Below are 11,458 nucleotides of genomic sequence, written 5' to 3' on the forward strand. Positions count from 1 at the left end.
AAATCGAGTTTTCCGACTGCAAACCGCAAAATCGAGTTTTCCCGCCAAAACCGCAAAAAGTGTTTTCCCGCAAATACCGTAAAACACAATTTTCCTGCCGAAACGATTTTTTCCGCCGAAACCAAAAAACCGAGTTTTCCCGCCAAAACCGAAAAACCGACTTTTTCCGTCAAAATAATAACCGTTATAGTCTTGGGCCTCTTGGCAGATTAAAAAATATTTCTCCGTTCGCAGAACAACTTTTAGACTTGAATCGTGAACAAACTTTTAACCGGAAAAAAACAATGGAACGCTTGGAGTAAACAGCAAGAACAATGATAAAACATGCAAACATGAAACACAAGTACCATCATAACGACAAAGTCCTAATACATAACGATAGAGGATAGATAAATATTTTTTAGATAGCAGGCGGCGAGATGACTGATTTACCCTTCTACAAGCCGCTTTTAACTTTTTATTTAGCGACCGCCGCTTGTGCAGTCCCTCGCGAAATGACCCGACTCTCCACAGCTGTAGCAGCTCCCTCCGCCTCTTCCACCGCCGAACCTACCGCCGCCACCTCCTCCGTATCCACCACCGCCACCTTGGGAGCAGTCTCTCGCCATGTGACCTTGTTCTCCGCACTTGTAACAAGCCCCATCACCACCACCGCCTCCACGGCCCCCATAACCTCCTCCTCCTCCGTAACCTCCACCACCACCATAACCTCCTCCTCCTCCATAACCGTCACCACCACCACTGCTGTATCCTCTTCCGCCACCACCACGTCCCCCTCCTCTTCCGCCACCACCGAAGCCACCGCGACCTCCAGATGAACCGCCGCTGTTTCCAAGAACGGGAGCGCCGTCGGGTCCAGAGACTTCGATGGCCTTGGTACGTCCGCTGTTGTCGACCTCAACCTCGAACTCGACGGCTTCCTCCGGAGCAAGGCTACGATAACCCTCAGATCTGATGGAGGACTGGTGAACGAAGAGATCTTCACCACCGTCGTCGGGTGTGATGAAGCCGAACCCCTTCTGGGTGTCGAACCACTTCACGGAGCCTTTGAGTCTCCCTCCACTGTTGTTTCCATCGCCGCCAGACATTCTTATCGAATCTACGAAATAACAGATCAGATCTCTCTCTGTTTTAACACTCTCTACTTTGGCTTGAGGCAGACGCTGTTTATATCTGCAGCAGATGTGTGCAAAGGGTATCACCGCCACGTCTGCATTTTATTATTCCCAAAAAAAATTATTCTGGAATTACTTTCTTTTCATTTTATAATCTTTTCGTATTCCCCATTACTGACGTACGTATTTCCATTTTCGATTCGTTTTTATGTTTTTTTTTAAATCTGCACAATGAAACTCTTGACTTTTTCAAACAGAACAAGAAAAACAATTAAAATTTTAGAAACTACGCCAAAATACAAACAAATGAGAGGAAATTTAAATAGAAACAAATTTGTGTATAGTAACAAATCAATTAAAATGGATATGGGCCAATCTAATGTCCAGACTGTATTATTTTTTCCGTTTTGGGAAACTAAAGCAAGCGCTGGCCCAGCTTCGATCTGGACGGTTGGGGATGCTTTGCAAGATGGCTCTAAGCCGTCAGATTCAGATCTCTTAATTGATTATACTGTAGTACTATATTTTAATAAGAAAATAGATCGAAATCGTTCAAAGCTTATCTTCTTCTCCCGAAGAGATCTAACGGAGTGAAAGATATTATGGGGAGAAGAGCAAAATATTTAATATTTCGCTTTTAGGTTCAGTCAACACTAAAGTTGACGGACGTAAGAAGATATTTTGACTAGCCCCACAATTTTGGGAACGTAAACTGCGTGATTTCTTTTATTTTTATTTTTTCTCGTACAAGTAAATTTAATTTTTTTACAGATTCTCCCCATAGTTTTCTATTGTTTTCAGTCAAAGGCAGTGGTCAAAAGTCTAACGTCTTTTTGTCCATTTGACATGACGATGGGACATGTCAATGCCTCCTTTAACCATGTAAAGGTGGTGATCTTACTCTTAATTGGACAATAAGTAAAGTTGTTGGTCTTGTAATCAATTTGTGAATTAGATTCAATCAATTTGTGAATTAGATTCAAGTGATGCGTTAAGAGTAGGGTTGAGTATTCGGGAGACCAATCAGATTTTGGTTCAGGTTTAATCGGTTTTCGGTTTTTAAGTTTATAAATTTCAGCTTGTTTGGGATATCATAAAAGTTTGATTCATATTTGGTTGGAATGCACTCGAGTTCGGTTAGAATCAAGTAACATTTCTAAAAAACCGGTTAAATCCAATATAATTTGAGTTTCAGATCTTAATCGAGTTTTCAACTCCAAAATTTGTTATATATTCTCTCGGTTTCACTTTAGTTCTCGCTTTAATTTTTTGCACATATATTTAGAAAACATTTAATTTTGCATATTTCCAAAACACTTACCATATTTTAATCAATATAAAAATAAAATAAAATAAAAAATATATCTATTAAATTTTGCACTGAAAATATAAAACGATACTTAAAATAAAATAAAAATTTTACTCTAAAATGACAAATGATATGAAACGGAGGGAGTACTTAGTTAGGCCCGGAAACCAAACAAGGATCTAATGAAACAAAGACCAAAAATTAAAATTTTGAAATTTGAAATTTTGAAATTCTCTTCTCATGATTCTTTTAGATTCCATTGTAATCTTTGATAAGTGAAATTAGAGATTGAAGAAATTAGAGAACAAAATTCAAAATTATGTGCTAACACATCATATCTGAAAAACCAGAAGTGAAAACATATTGAACCCGATAAACTCGACTATACGGAAGAAGGAAAAACATCAAATACAAAAATATATTAAACTAAGTATTTAAATTAATTAGTTATGTAATAAATACTTATTTTAGGTATTCAACGAAATCTTAGAGTATTTTAAGTACTTATTCGGGATTGAGTTCGGGTTGGTATGAGTATGTTTATGGAATTTTGAAATTTTCAGGGTTTTTGGGATATTCATTCGGGTTCGAGTTTGGTTCAGATAAAACTCATAACCTAAAATACCATAAAACAAGTCTCATTCAACATTTATGCTAGATTCGAATTAGTTCATTTTCATTTTTACCGGACCGAGTTCGGTTTGAATTTTTGAATTTGGTTTATTTAAGAGATCAAATAGTCTATTATCTCTTTTTAGAAGTTTTGATTTACAACTGATTTTTATCTTTTTGGAGTACTATTTATTTTTAATTTAGTACTAATAATTATACTATTTGTTTAACAATTCAATGAATAACATTTTATATCGTATTTTAGTATTTATCGTTACATTTTTCTCTGTAAATATTTCAATATAAATACTTTATTAATACAGTAGTTTCAAATAGTCTTCATATACATTTGGTATGCTCACCTTAGGGTTTTGGGTTTTGAATTTTACCCAAATCAAATTTAACATAAATATCTGGCTGGATTTTGTTTCATGGTATTTTGGATTTTGGGTTTTCACCCAAACGGATATAAAAAATAAAAGTTATGTAAAACAAAACACACCAAATTGCCCTTATGAATAAATACCAAAATACTTAAAATTTTCCAATTTGTACATAAATAAGTACTTGTCACGTGAATAATCAACTCAAAACTCACTTTTGATTTGGTCAAATATTTAATTATTTTTATGTACTTGAAGTTTGGCTATGAGAATTGTATTTTGATTTGGTCAAATATTTTATATTTAATCAACTCAAAACTCACTTCTATATTTGAAGTTTGGCGATGAAAAATATTGTTTGAGAATTTTAACAATGTTACTTTATTTTTAAAGTTTAAATAATATTTCTTATGTTTATAGAGTTTTTAGTTGCTACTTTTAACTTGTTTATGTTTCTCTTCTCTTAACAACCACTTCTGAATCATGTCAAAATAATTTGTTAGCACAAACTGTTTAATCTTTGACAAATTTATGAACTAAAGTGCATATTTTCGAGTCATTGACAAGTATTTAAAATAACTGAAACTCGAATTAAAAAGGGTTCAACGAAGTTTTCTATGTCTTATTATATCTGAGCGGGACCCGAAAAAACCTGAAATTAACTTTTAAAATATCCAAATAAAGCTAACTTTCATATATGCCTCTAAAGAACCGAAATACGACTGAACACGAACCAAATCCGACTAGACACCCATACACTAATACCTATATAAATTGATATCTAAATTACTATAATATAAATCACAAATGTGGATAGTATAATAGTATAATGATTTTAACACAATATTCTATTTCTTTTTATACATACATATAGATTATAAAATGATTTAAAACTTATAAATAATTGACATTAGAATATTTACTAATTATTATTAGTTAACTATTTATAAATATTTACTTATAAATTAGAATGATTAATGAATTATAAATTATAATGAGTAATATATTATAGTATAAAATTTTATAAAATAAAATAAAATAAATTTATTATTTTAAATCAAAATATTTATATAATATATTATATATATTTAGTATATTGTGATAATTGTAAATATTTAGGTTGTCTAACTAATAATTCAAGTGTTAGATTAAGTGATTTATGATTATGCATTAAGGAGTGTTAGTGGTTATATAAGTTGAAATAAACTCTATTAGATTTCAAATAGGTTAGAATTTTTTTTTAAATTCATTTACAATCTAAGATATATGATTTATTTAGATATTTTAAATCTTTGTCAAAGCATTTATTAATTTAACATAATATCATTTGATTTCTATAACATAATTATAGTTCATTTTAAGAGGATTATAATATGAATTTTAATTCCAAACTCAAAAATTATAAAATATAAAATAAAATTAATTCACACAAAAGTTATTTTTATATGTATCATTCGTATATTATTCTCTTGAATCTCATCTAACGTTGTATGTAGGTGAAAAAAAAAAACAATAGACACTATTTTATTTACTATTATGAAAAATGAAAAAGATGATCTAAGCATTGTGAAGTAGCTGACAAAAAAAAAGCATTGTGAAGTGCCGGAAGAAAAAAAAATCTGAATGTGATAATGTAATGCAAAGAAAATATGGATTTGGTCAAATGATGAAAGTTATTCCCTAGGTTTTGATAAAATGAAAAATACATGATTAACCAACGATGAAAATGCTTGATGCTAACTTTATAAACACAATAGGAGACGCTGAATTTATAACAAAAATTGTTCATATATTTTCTAGGTACAGAGAGATCTTGTCTGAAGTGAATTTTTTTTGCCACTAGATGAGTGCTGTTTCATCACGTCATATGTTTTCATGAGTTTTGGCTTAAATAGAAGTTTTCTATAAAATCACGAGGTAATAGGTTAGATTTTGACTCATATATTTTACACATAGAATGCTATCGTTTTTTGAAGATTTATAATAGTATTGAATATATTTTTGGGAAATCTGTTTTTTTAGAGCAAAAAAATGGTAACTATGTTCGTTTAGACTAATTTATACTACTTTATGTGCTATTAGACTAATTTTTTCCAAAATAGCAGTAATGCCCTTAAAATTGTAATTTTTTTAAAAAGATATATATTGAGTTCGACAAGGGGGATCGATCGATCCCACTTTACAAGTTATAGTGGATCGATCGATCCCGATCATTATTCAGAACAAAAAAAAACGCGAAATATATACTGATCGACCTGGTCCATTTCACTCGATCGGTGAAGGTCGATTTACACAGATCGGTCGATCTGTAAGAATAGATCGATCGATCCCGTGCCGAGGAAAGAATCCCAAATCGATTTTTTTGGTTTTGTATGATTATATCCGGATTGATTCCCACTTGATTTGAACCGACCAAGCATGATTTCAACTCTTTAAACTCGATTTCTCTGGGAAAAAAGTGAATATTCTCAAATATTCTCAAATATTTGAATTTCTAAAAATAGGAATTTGAATTTCTAAAAATAGGACACGCCTCTTCAAGAATGTTCCATCGACAACAACCAGTAGCACCCCTTTGAATTTGAATTTCTAAAAATAGGATATTTTTCTCTGGGATGAAAGTGAATATTCTCAAATCGATTTGTCGCTTTTTTTGTCCTTTTTCGTTTTTTTTTTAAATCAATTTTTTTAAAAAATATAAAAGTGAATATTCTCAAATATTTTGTTTCCATATTTTTAGGAACTGATTTCTTATCCGTAGAATACAACTAATATGTAGAAATCAGTTTCTACAGTTTTTTAGAATTATAGTAATGTTTAGAATTTGATTTCTACATGTTTTACTGTAGAAGTCGGTTTCTACTTGTTTTAGAATTAGATTAATGTGTATATTTTGATTTCTAAGAATTTTAGAATAGTAGGTTAAGCGCGGAATGTGTATTTTACATATTTGTAGAATACTCTTATTTACGTAGATCACGTATTCTAAACATTGTAGATTCAATGAAAAAAATAGATTTCGTTTTCTACTTCGTAGAAGTTAATTTTACTTTTTTTAGAACATAATCTGAAATTTATAATTTTAAATTTTTTATAACTGAAAAATATACCATTAAATTCATATAGGTATTTTAACAAATATTACTATTTTTCCAATTTTTTTTTGTTTGTAAAACTATTTATTAAAATTATTTTCATAAATATTAAAGAGTATTATAAGAAAATATGACACAAAATATAGATTAATCTAAAGGGACATAGTTACTATCTTTTTGATCTATATTTTTTTGGTCGAAATATTGGTTAGGAAAGAAAAAGAGCCCACAATTGTTATACAAAGGCCCACTCTAGGCAAACCAATAGAGGAATGAAAAGCCCACTCGAAGTAGAGGAGATTGGTTCTCTTTCTTTCACTTCCAAACCTGCTTGGTTTTGTTGCTTGCCGCCTCTGGATACGATTCTTTTTGTTAATCAATCTGATTCCAAGTCCAAAAAAACAGAGCTTTTCAATTTCCCATGTCGATGCGGCGGAAGGGGAAGAAGAGAGCAAGGTCTGAGACCCCTGGTTCCACCGCCCATCCCAAGAACAAATACTCCGACAACCCTCCCGATTTCGCCTCGCTGGCCTCTCTCTACCCTTCTTTCAAGCCCTTCGTTTTCTTCTCCGGCTCTCGACCCCGCATCGACTGGACCGACTACAACGCCACGCGAGAGCTCACTCGCGTCCTCCTCCTCCACGACCACGCCCTCAGCTGGTGGATTCCTGACGGACAGCTCTGCCCAACTGTCCCCAACAGATCCAACTACATCCACTGGATCAACGACCTCCTCTCCTCCCAGATCCTTCCAAGCTCCTCCTGTGGCAACAACAAAGTAAAGGGCTTTGACATTGGTACTGGCGCCAATTGCATTTATCCTCTCCTCGGTGCTTCCCTTTTCGGCTGGAGTTTTGTCGGCTCGGATATTACTGATGTAGCTCTAGAGTGGGCTGAGAAGAATGTTCAAAGCAATCCCCACGTTTCAGACCTCATCGAGATCAGACGCTCTCACATCCTTCCATCCGAGGAAGATGACATCAAGGTACTCCTCGGCGTTGTCAAGGAATCTGAGACGTTTGACTTCTGTATGTGCAATCCTCCCTTTTTCGAAACCATGGAGGAAGCTGGGCTTAACCCTAAAACCTCATGCGGTGGAACTCATGAGGAGATGGTTTGTAACGGTGGGGAGCAAGCTTTTGTCACCCGTATTATACAAGATAGCGCTGTCCTCAGGCAAAGATTCAGGTGGTACACTTCAATGCTTGGGAAGAAGGCTAACCTCAAGCTCTTGATACCAAAGCTTTGGGAAGTAGGGGTTACTGTTGTTAAGACCACTGAGTTTGTGCAAGGCCAAACTTCGCGTTGGGGCCTCGCCTGGTCCTTCGTTCCCCCAGCTACTAGGAAGATTATAGCACCTACTCCTGTATCCAAAAACACCCTTCTTTCTTTTATGCTTGAGGTAATATCCATCTTTTTTAACTTGTTTTTGCTTCATAAAGTATATAAAGAGCGTTGTGAATTTTGGTAGGGCATTAAACGGCAGTACAGCGCTGCGGATGTGCTGCAGTCAGTTGAAGAGTTCTTCAAGAGCTCTGGTGCCTCCTCCAAATTAAACTCGAATACCTTTTCTGTTGACGTACGTTTTGTCTTTGGCATCTGATCTTTTGTTTTCTGCAATATCTCAAGCTCAACAGAGTTCTCCCTTGTATTGTTGTTATGCAGATTGTTGCGTCCAGTGACCAGTGCAACACAATCACCAATAGGGATGATGTGGATAGTGTGAGAAGTCATGGATCGCTGGATGGCTCCAGTTTGCAAGTCCCTCAAGATGACCTATCTTTCCGCATCTTGGTTTGTTTGGAGATTTGATTTTAGTATTACTGCCTTTGCTTTTTTCAATTGGTTTTTGATGGAGAAATGTATGTCTGGTGCAGGTGTTCCAGCAGATGCCAGGAACGTTGCTTATAAAAGGATCATTGCAGCATAAAGATAGTCCTTTCTCAGGTTAGTCGGATTTGCTGGCAAACCGTTCACTTTTTTTGGTTCATGAATCTCACCAAAATTATCAAATGCCAGAACTTTCGCTGCGTGAATACAACTGAATAGGTCATGTAATTATGCATTTGCAGGGTTGTTCTCTGTGGTTTTTGGTTCCTTGGAAGAAAGTATGAAGTCCAAATTTTGTCGGTAACCAGTTACAGAGTACTCTACTCACTTTAAGAATGGTATCTGGTAAAAACTGTATGTCACATATGTAACATGTTCTTACATACCAATGGATAATTGATATGTAATTTTAAGATACGTAATCTACTAATCTATTTTGTTAGATCATAGAAGTTCCTTTTGTGGAATTTACAATGGATAGCAATGATTTATTCACTTGTACGTAAATAAACACATCTGACATTGATTGCTCAAATCCAAATATCACATTATGATATATGTAAATTCACATATATCTAATAGTACATTTGTTAACATAAGAGTGCAATTATTTCTTGACGTGGAGACGGACGTAGCATAACATTTTAGGAGATTGGAATTGGAGCTCCGTTCCATTCTTTGAGACATTCAAACAGAGGATCTATGAGTTTTCCCTTAGAGATGGCTTTAAAAACTTCGTCAAAATCTTCTCCTGGTGTCCGGACACTCCCTCCGGTTAGTAGCCTCGTCTCTAGCTCCTCCCGTACAAACCGGGACAACGGATACGATCTACACTCTTTGATTCGGTTGGCCACAACAAAGTTACCATTTTCGTACTCGGTCCACACTCTTTCAACTTCGTTAGGTAGAAGAGATTTCAGCTCTGTTTCGAACGTTCCTATTTTTCGAAAACCCGAATCCGTCTCATGCTCCGGTTCAGCTAAAGCATGGTCGAAAAGAACGCTTCTCAGCTTCTGCATTAGAGGGTTAGCGAGGCTACTTAGGTCATAAACATAGGAAAAGACATATTCGCGGTCGATAACTCCGAGGATGTTCTGTTCGATGAACGGTTTGCTGAGAGTGAATGCGTGTTTTTCCGCGGTTTGGTTCACAACCGCTTTAATCGTTTCCTTGAGATTGTCTTCAAGATGTCTTAGATCATAGGCTTGGCATAAAGCTACTAAGTAAGTAGCTGACATAAGCTTGAGGATATTCACAGCTTCGGCAGTTTTGTGGCTGGAGATCAAACCAAGAGAGTTAACATCTTGATTATGTTGTTCAGTGCTTTGGACATGGTTTGTCACAGGGTTAGCCAAGAACTGAAGCTCGGAATAATAAGCAGCCATGGGGACTTCCGCGCCTTTAAACCCGTAGTCAAGGCTAGGGTTTCTCCCACCGGATAGATTCGAAGGTAGACCGTTGTTGTAGAAATCATTGACGAGTTCCGTGAACTGCGCAAACATTAGTTTCCCGATGGAACCAATGGCTAGACGAGCGTTGTCCATGGCGACACCTATTGGTGTCCCTTGGAAATTCCCACCGTGGATAGCTTTATTTCGCGACACATCGATTAAGGGGTTATCGTTGACAGAGTTTATCTCTCGTTCGATCATTTTCGTCGCGGCTCGGATCACCTCAATCTGAGGTCCAAGCCACTGTGGCGATGTTCGCAGAGCGTAGCTGTTAATTCCAAACGAAAAGCTATTAGCTATCCCAATTTATTCTCAAAAGGAAAACCAAACACACATATATACTTGAGAATCAAGAAACTACTTGCTTGAGAGGCAAGAAACTACTTGCTTGAGAGGCAAGAAACTACTTGCTTGAGAGGCAAGAAACTTACCGATCTTGTTTAGGTTTTTGGAGCGGATCAATCTCGTGGAGACGTATAGCTTCTTTGACAAAAGAGCTTCCGTCTAAGATATGTTCCGTGATTGCCGCGGCTTCCATCTGACCAGGATGGTGCTTGAGTTTATGCACAAGATGATCGGAAAACTCGGGTTTCCCATGCATAACCTCGGCAAACATGGCAGAAGCAACTTCCGAGAACACTGCCAAAACGTTGGCCTCGTATAGCACTATTGAGGCCATAGCAGACCCAACCGCGGTGCCGTTCACGAGCGCAAGCCCTTCTTTAGGCCGGAGCTCAAAAGGAGAAGATATTCCAGCTAGCTTGAAGGCCTCTAAGGCGGCAAGGATCTCACCGGATGGACCCACGGATCGGGAGTTGGGCCGTCCGGTGAGGAGAACGGCGATGTACGATAGAGGAACGAGGTCACCAGAGGCGGTGATGGTGCCTCGGAGAGGGAGGCGCGGTGTGATTTTGTGGTTGAGGAACTTTGTGATGGCTTCAAGGATTTCGAAGCGTATACCGGAGTAGCCTTGGAGGAGTGTGTTGACACGGATGAGCATCGCCGCTCTTGTTTCCGGACGGGGAAGAATGTTCGACAAGTCGTCATCTTCGTCGCCTGTAGCGAATATTCCGGCGTTCAAGTACCTGTTTTTTTTTGGTAACCGTTATTGATTTGTCTGTGCATGACATATCATATCAACTACGGGTTTTTCTGGGCTAATCCCGGATTTTTCCATATCTATTCTATTAAAACAGCAGTATGACCGATTGATAAAAGTAGGATCCAACTAATTTTAAGAAACTGATTATTTTATAACTGCATCAATAATATTCATTTTTATTTAAAACAACTTACCGTAACTCCTTATATAACTCATAAGAATCAAACGAAAATGGTGGGACCACTTTTCTCAACTATATTGATTAACCGACGTGTAAGATGTGAATAATTATATTTTTTTTGTTGTTTCCAAATGTGGTTATACCTATTCATATTACCTCAATTATAACCATCTTATATATTATGCATAATGTAATACCCTTTATAATCTCTAATATAAACGTTTAATATTTGACCTAACATCAGTTAATATAATACGTTCAAAAATATACAAATATTTAAATGTTTTTAAAATCTATTCTATTAAATTATGAACATAATCTATTAATAAAGGTTTAATCCAACTATTATTTTCTCCATATAACCTACTTAAAAAATAAAT

At 35.9% G+C, this 11,458-nt stretch overlaps 3 protein-coding genes across 4 annotated transcripts in view; 1 reads left to right on the top strand and 2 right to left on the bottom strand.

Annotated features, from left to right (window-relative positions):
- Positions 1–207: 207 nt before the first annotated feature.
- Positions 208–1,214, bottom strand: LOC106337467 (cold shock domain-containing protein 4-like). The gene has a single exon (XM_013776581.1). The coding sequence runs from the start codon at positions 1,086–1,088 to the stop codon at positions 462–464; it is 627 nt and encodes a 208-aa protein (XP_013632035.1). The 5' UTR covers positions 1,089–1,214; the 3' UTR covers positions 208–461.
- A 5,628-nt stretch (positions 1,215–6,842) lies between these two features.
- LOC106337314 (methyltransferase-like protein 16) lies at positions 6,843–8,786 on the top strand. Of its 2 annotated transcripts, none has more exons than XM_013776408.1 (5): positions 6,843–7,916; positions 8,001–8,093; positions 8,180–8,308; positions 8,392–8,461; positions 8,587–8,786. In XM_013776408.1, exons 1-5 carry the CDS (start codon positions 6,936–6,938, stop codon positions 8,646–8,648), a joined length of 1,335 nt encoding a protein of 444 aa, XP_013631862.1. In that variant the 5' UTR covers positions 6,843–6,935; the 3' UTR covers positions 8,649–8,786. The 2 variants fall into 2 exon arrangements, with proteins under 2 accessions (XP_013631862.1, XP_013631861.1); XM_013776407.1 differs by having other exon boundaries at positions 6,845–7,916; positions 7,986–8,093.
- Positions 8,787–8,988: 202 nt separating this feature from the next.
- The window catches only part of LOC106338875 (phenylalanine ammonia-lyase G4-like), an 8,114-nt gene continuing 5,644 nt past the window's right edge, over positions 8,989–11,458 (bottom strand). Inside the window, exons 10-11 of the mRNA XM_013777752.1 lie at positions 10,227–10,880; positions 8,989–10,063 (exon numbers count right to left, since the gene is read on the bottom strand). Of these exons, the coding sequence (XP_013633206.1) occupies positions 8,989–10,063; positions 10,227–10,880 (1,729 nt within the window). The remainder of the gene's footprint in view (positions 10,064–10,226; positions 10,881–11,458) is intronic.

This window comes from Brassica oleracea, chromosome C4 (assembly GCF_000695525.1).
Source record: "Brassica oleracea var. oleracea cultivar TO1000 chromosome C4, BOL, whole genome shotgun sequence".
Classification (NCBI taxonomy): domain Eukaryota; kingdom Viridiplantae; phylum Streptophyta; class Magnoliopsida; order Brassicales; family Brassicaceae; genus Brassica; species Brassica oleracea.

Coding starts and splice junctions, on each gene's coding strand:
- LOC106337467 (XM_013776581.1), bottom strand. CDS start 1,088: ATGTCTGGCGGCGATGGAAACAACAGTGGAGGGAGACTCAAAGGCTCC.
- LOC106337314 (XM_013776407.1), top strand. CDS start 6,936: ATGTCGATGCGGCGGAAGGGGAAGAAGAGAGCAAGGTCTGAGACCCCT. Junction 7,917..7,985: donor TTCTTTCTTTTATGCTTGAG/GTAATATCCATC, acceptor GAATTTTGGTAG/GGCATTAAACGGCAGTACAG. Junction 8,309..8,391: donor ACCTATCTTTCCGCATCTTG/GTTTGTTTGGAG, acceptor TGTCTGGTGCAG/GTGTTCCAGCAGATGCCAGG.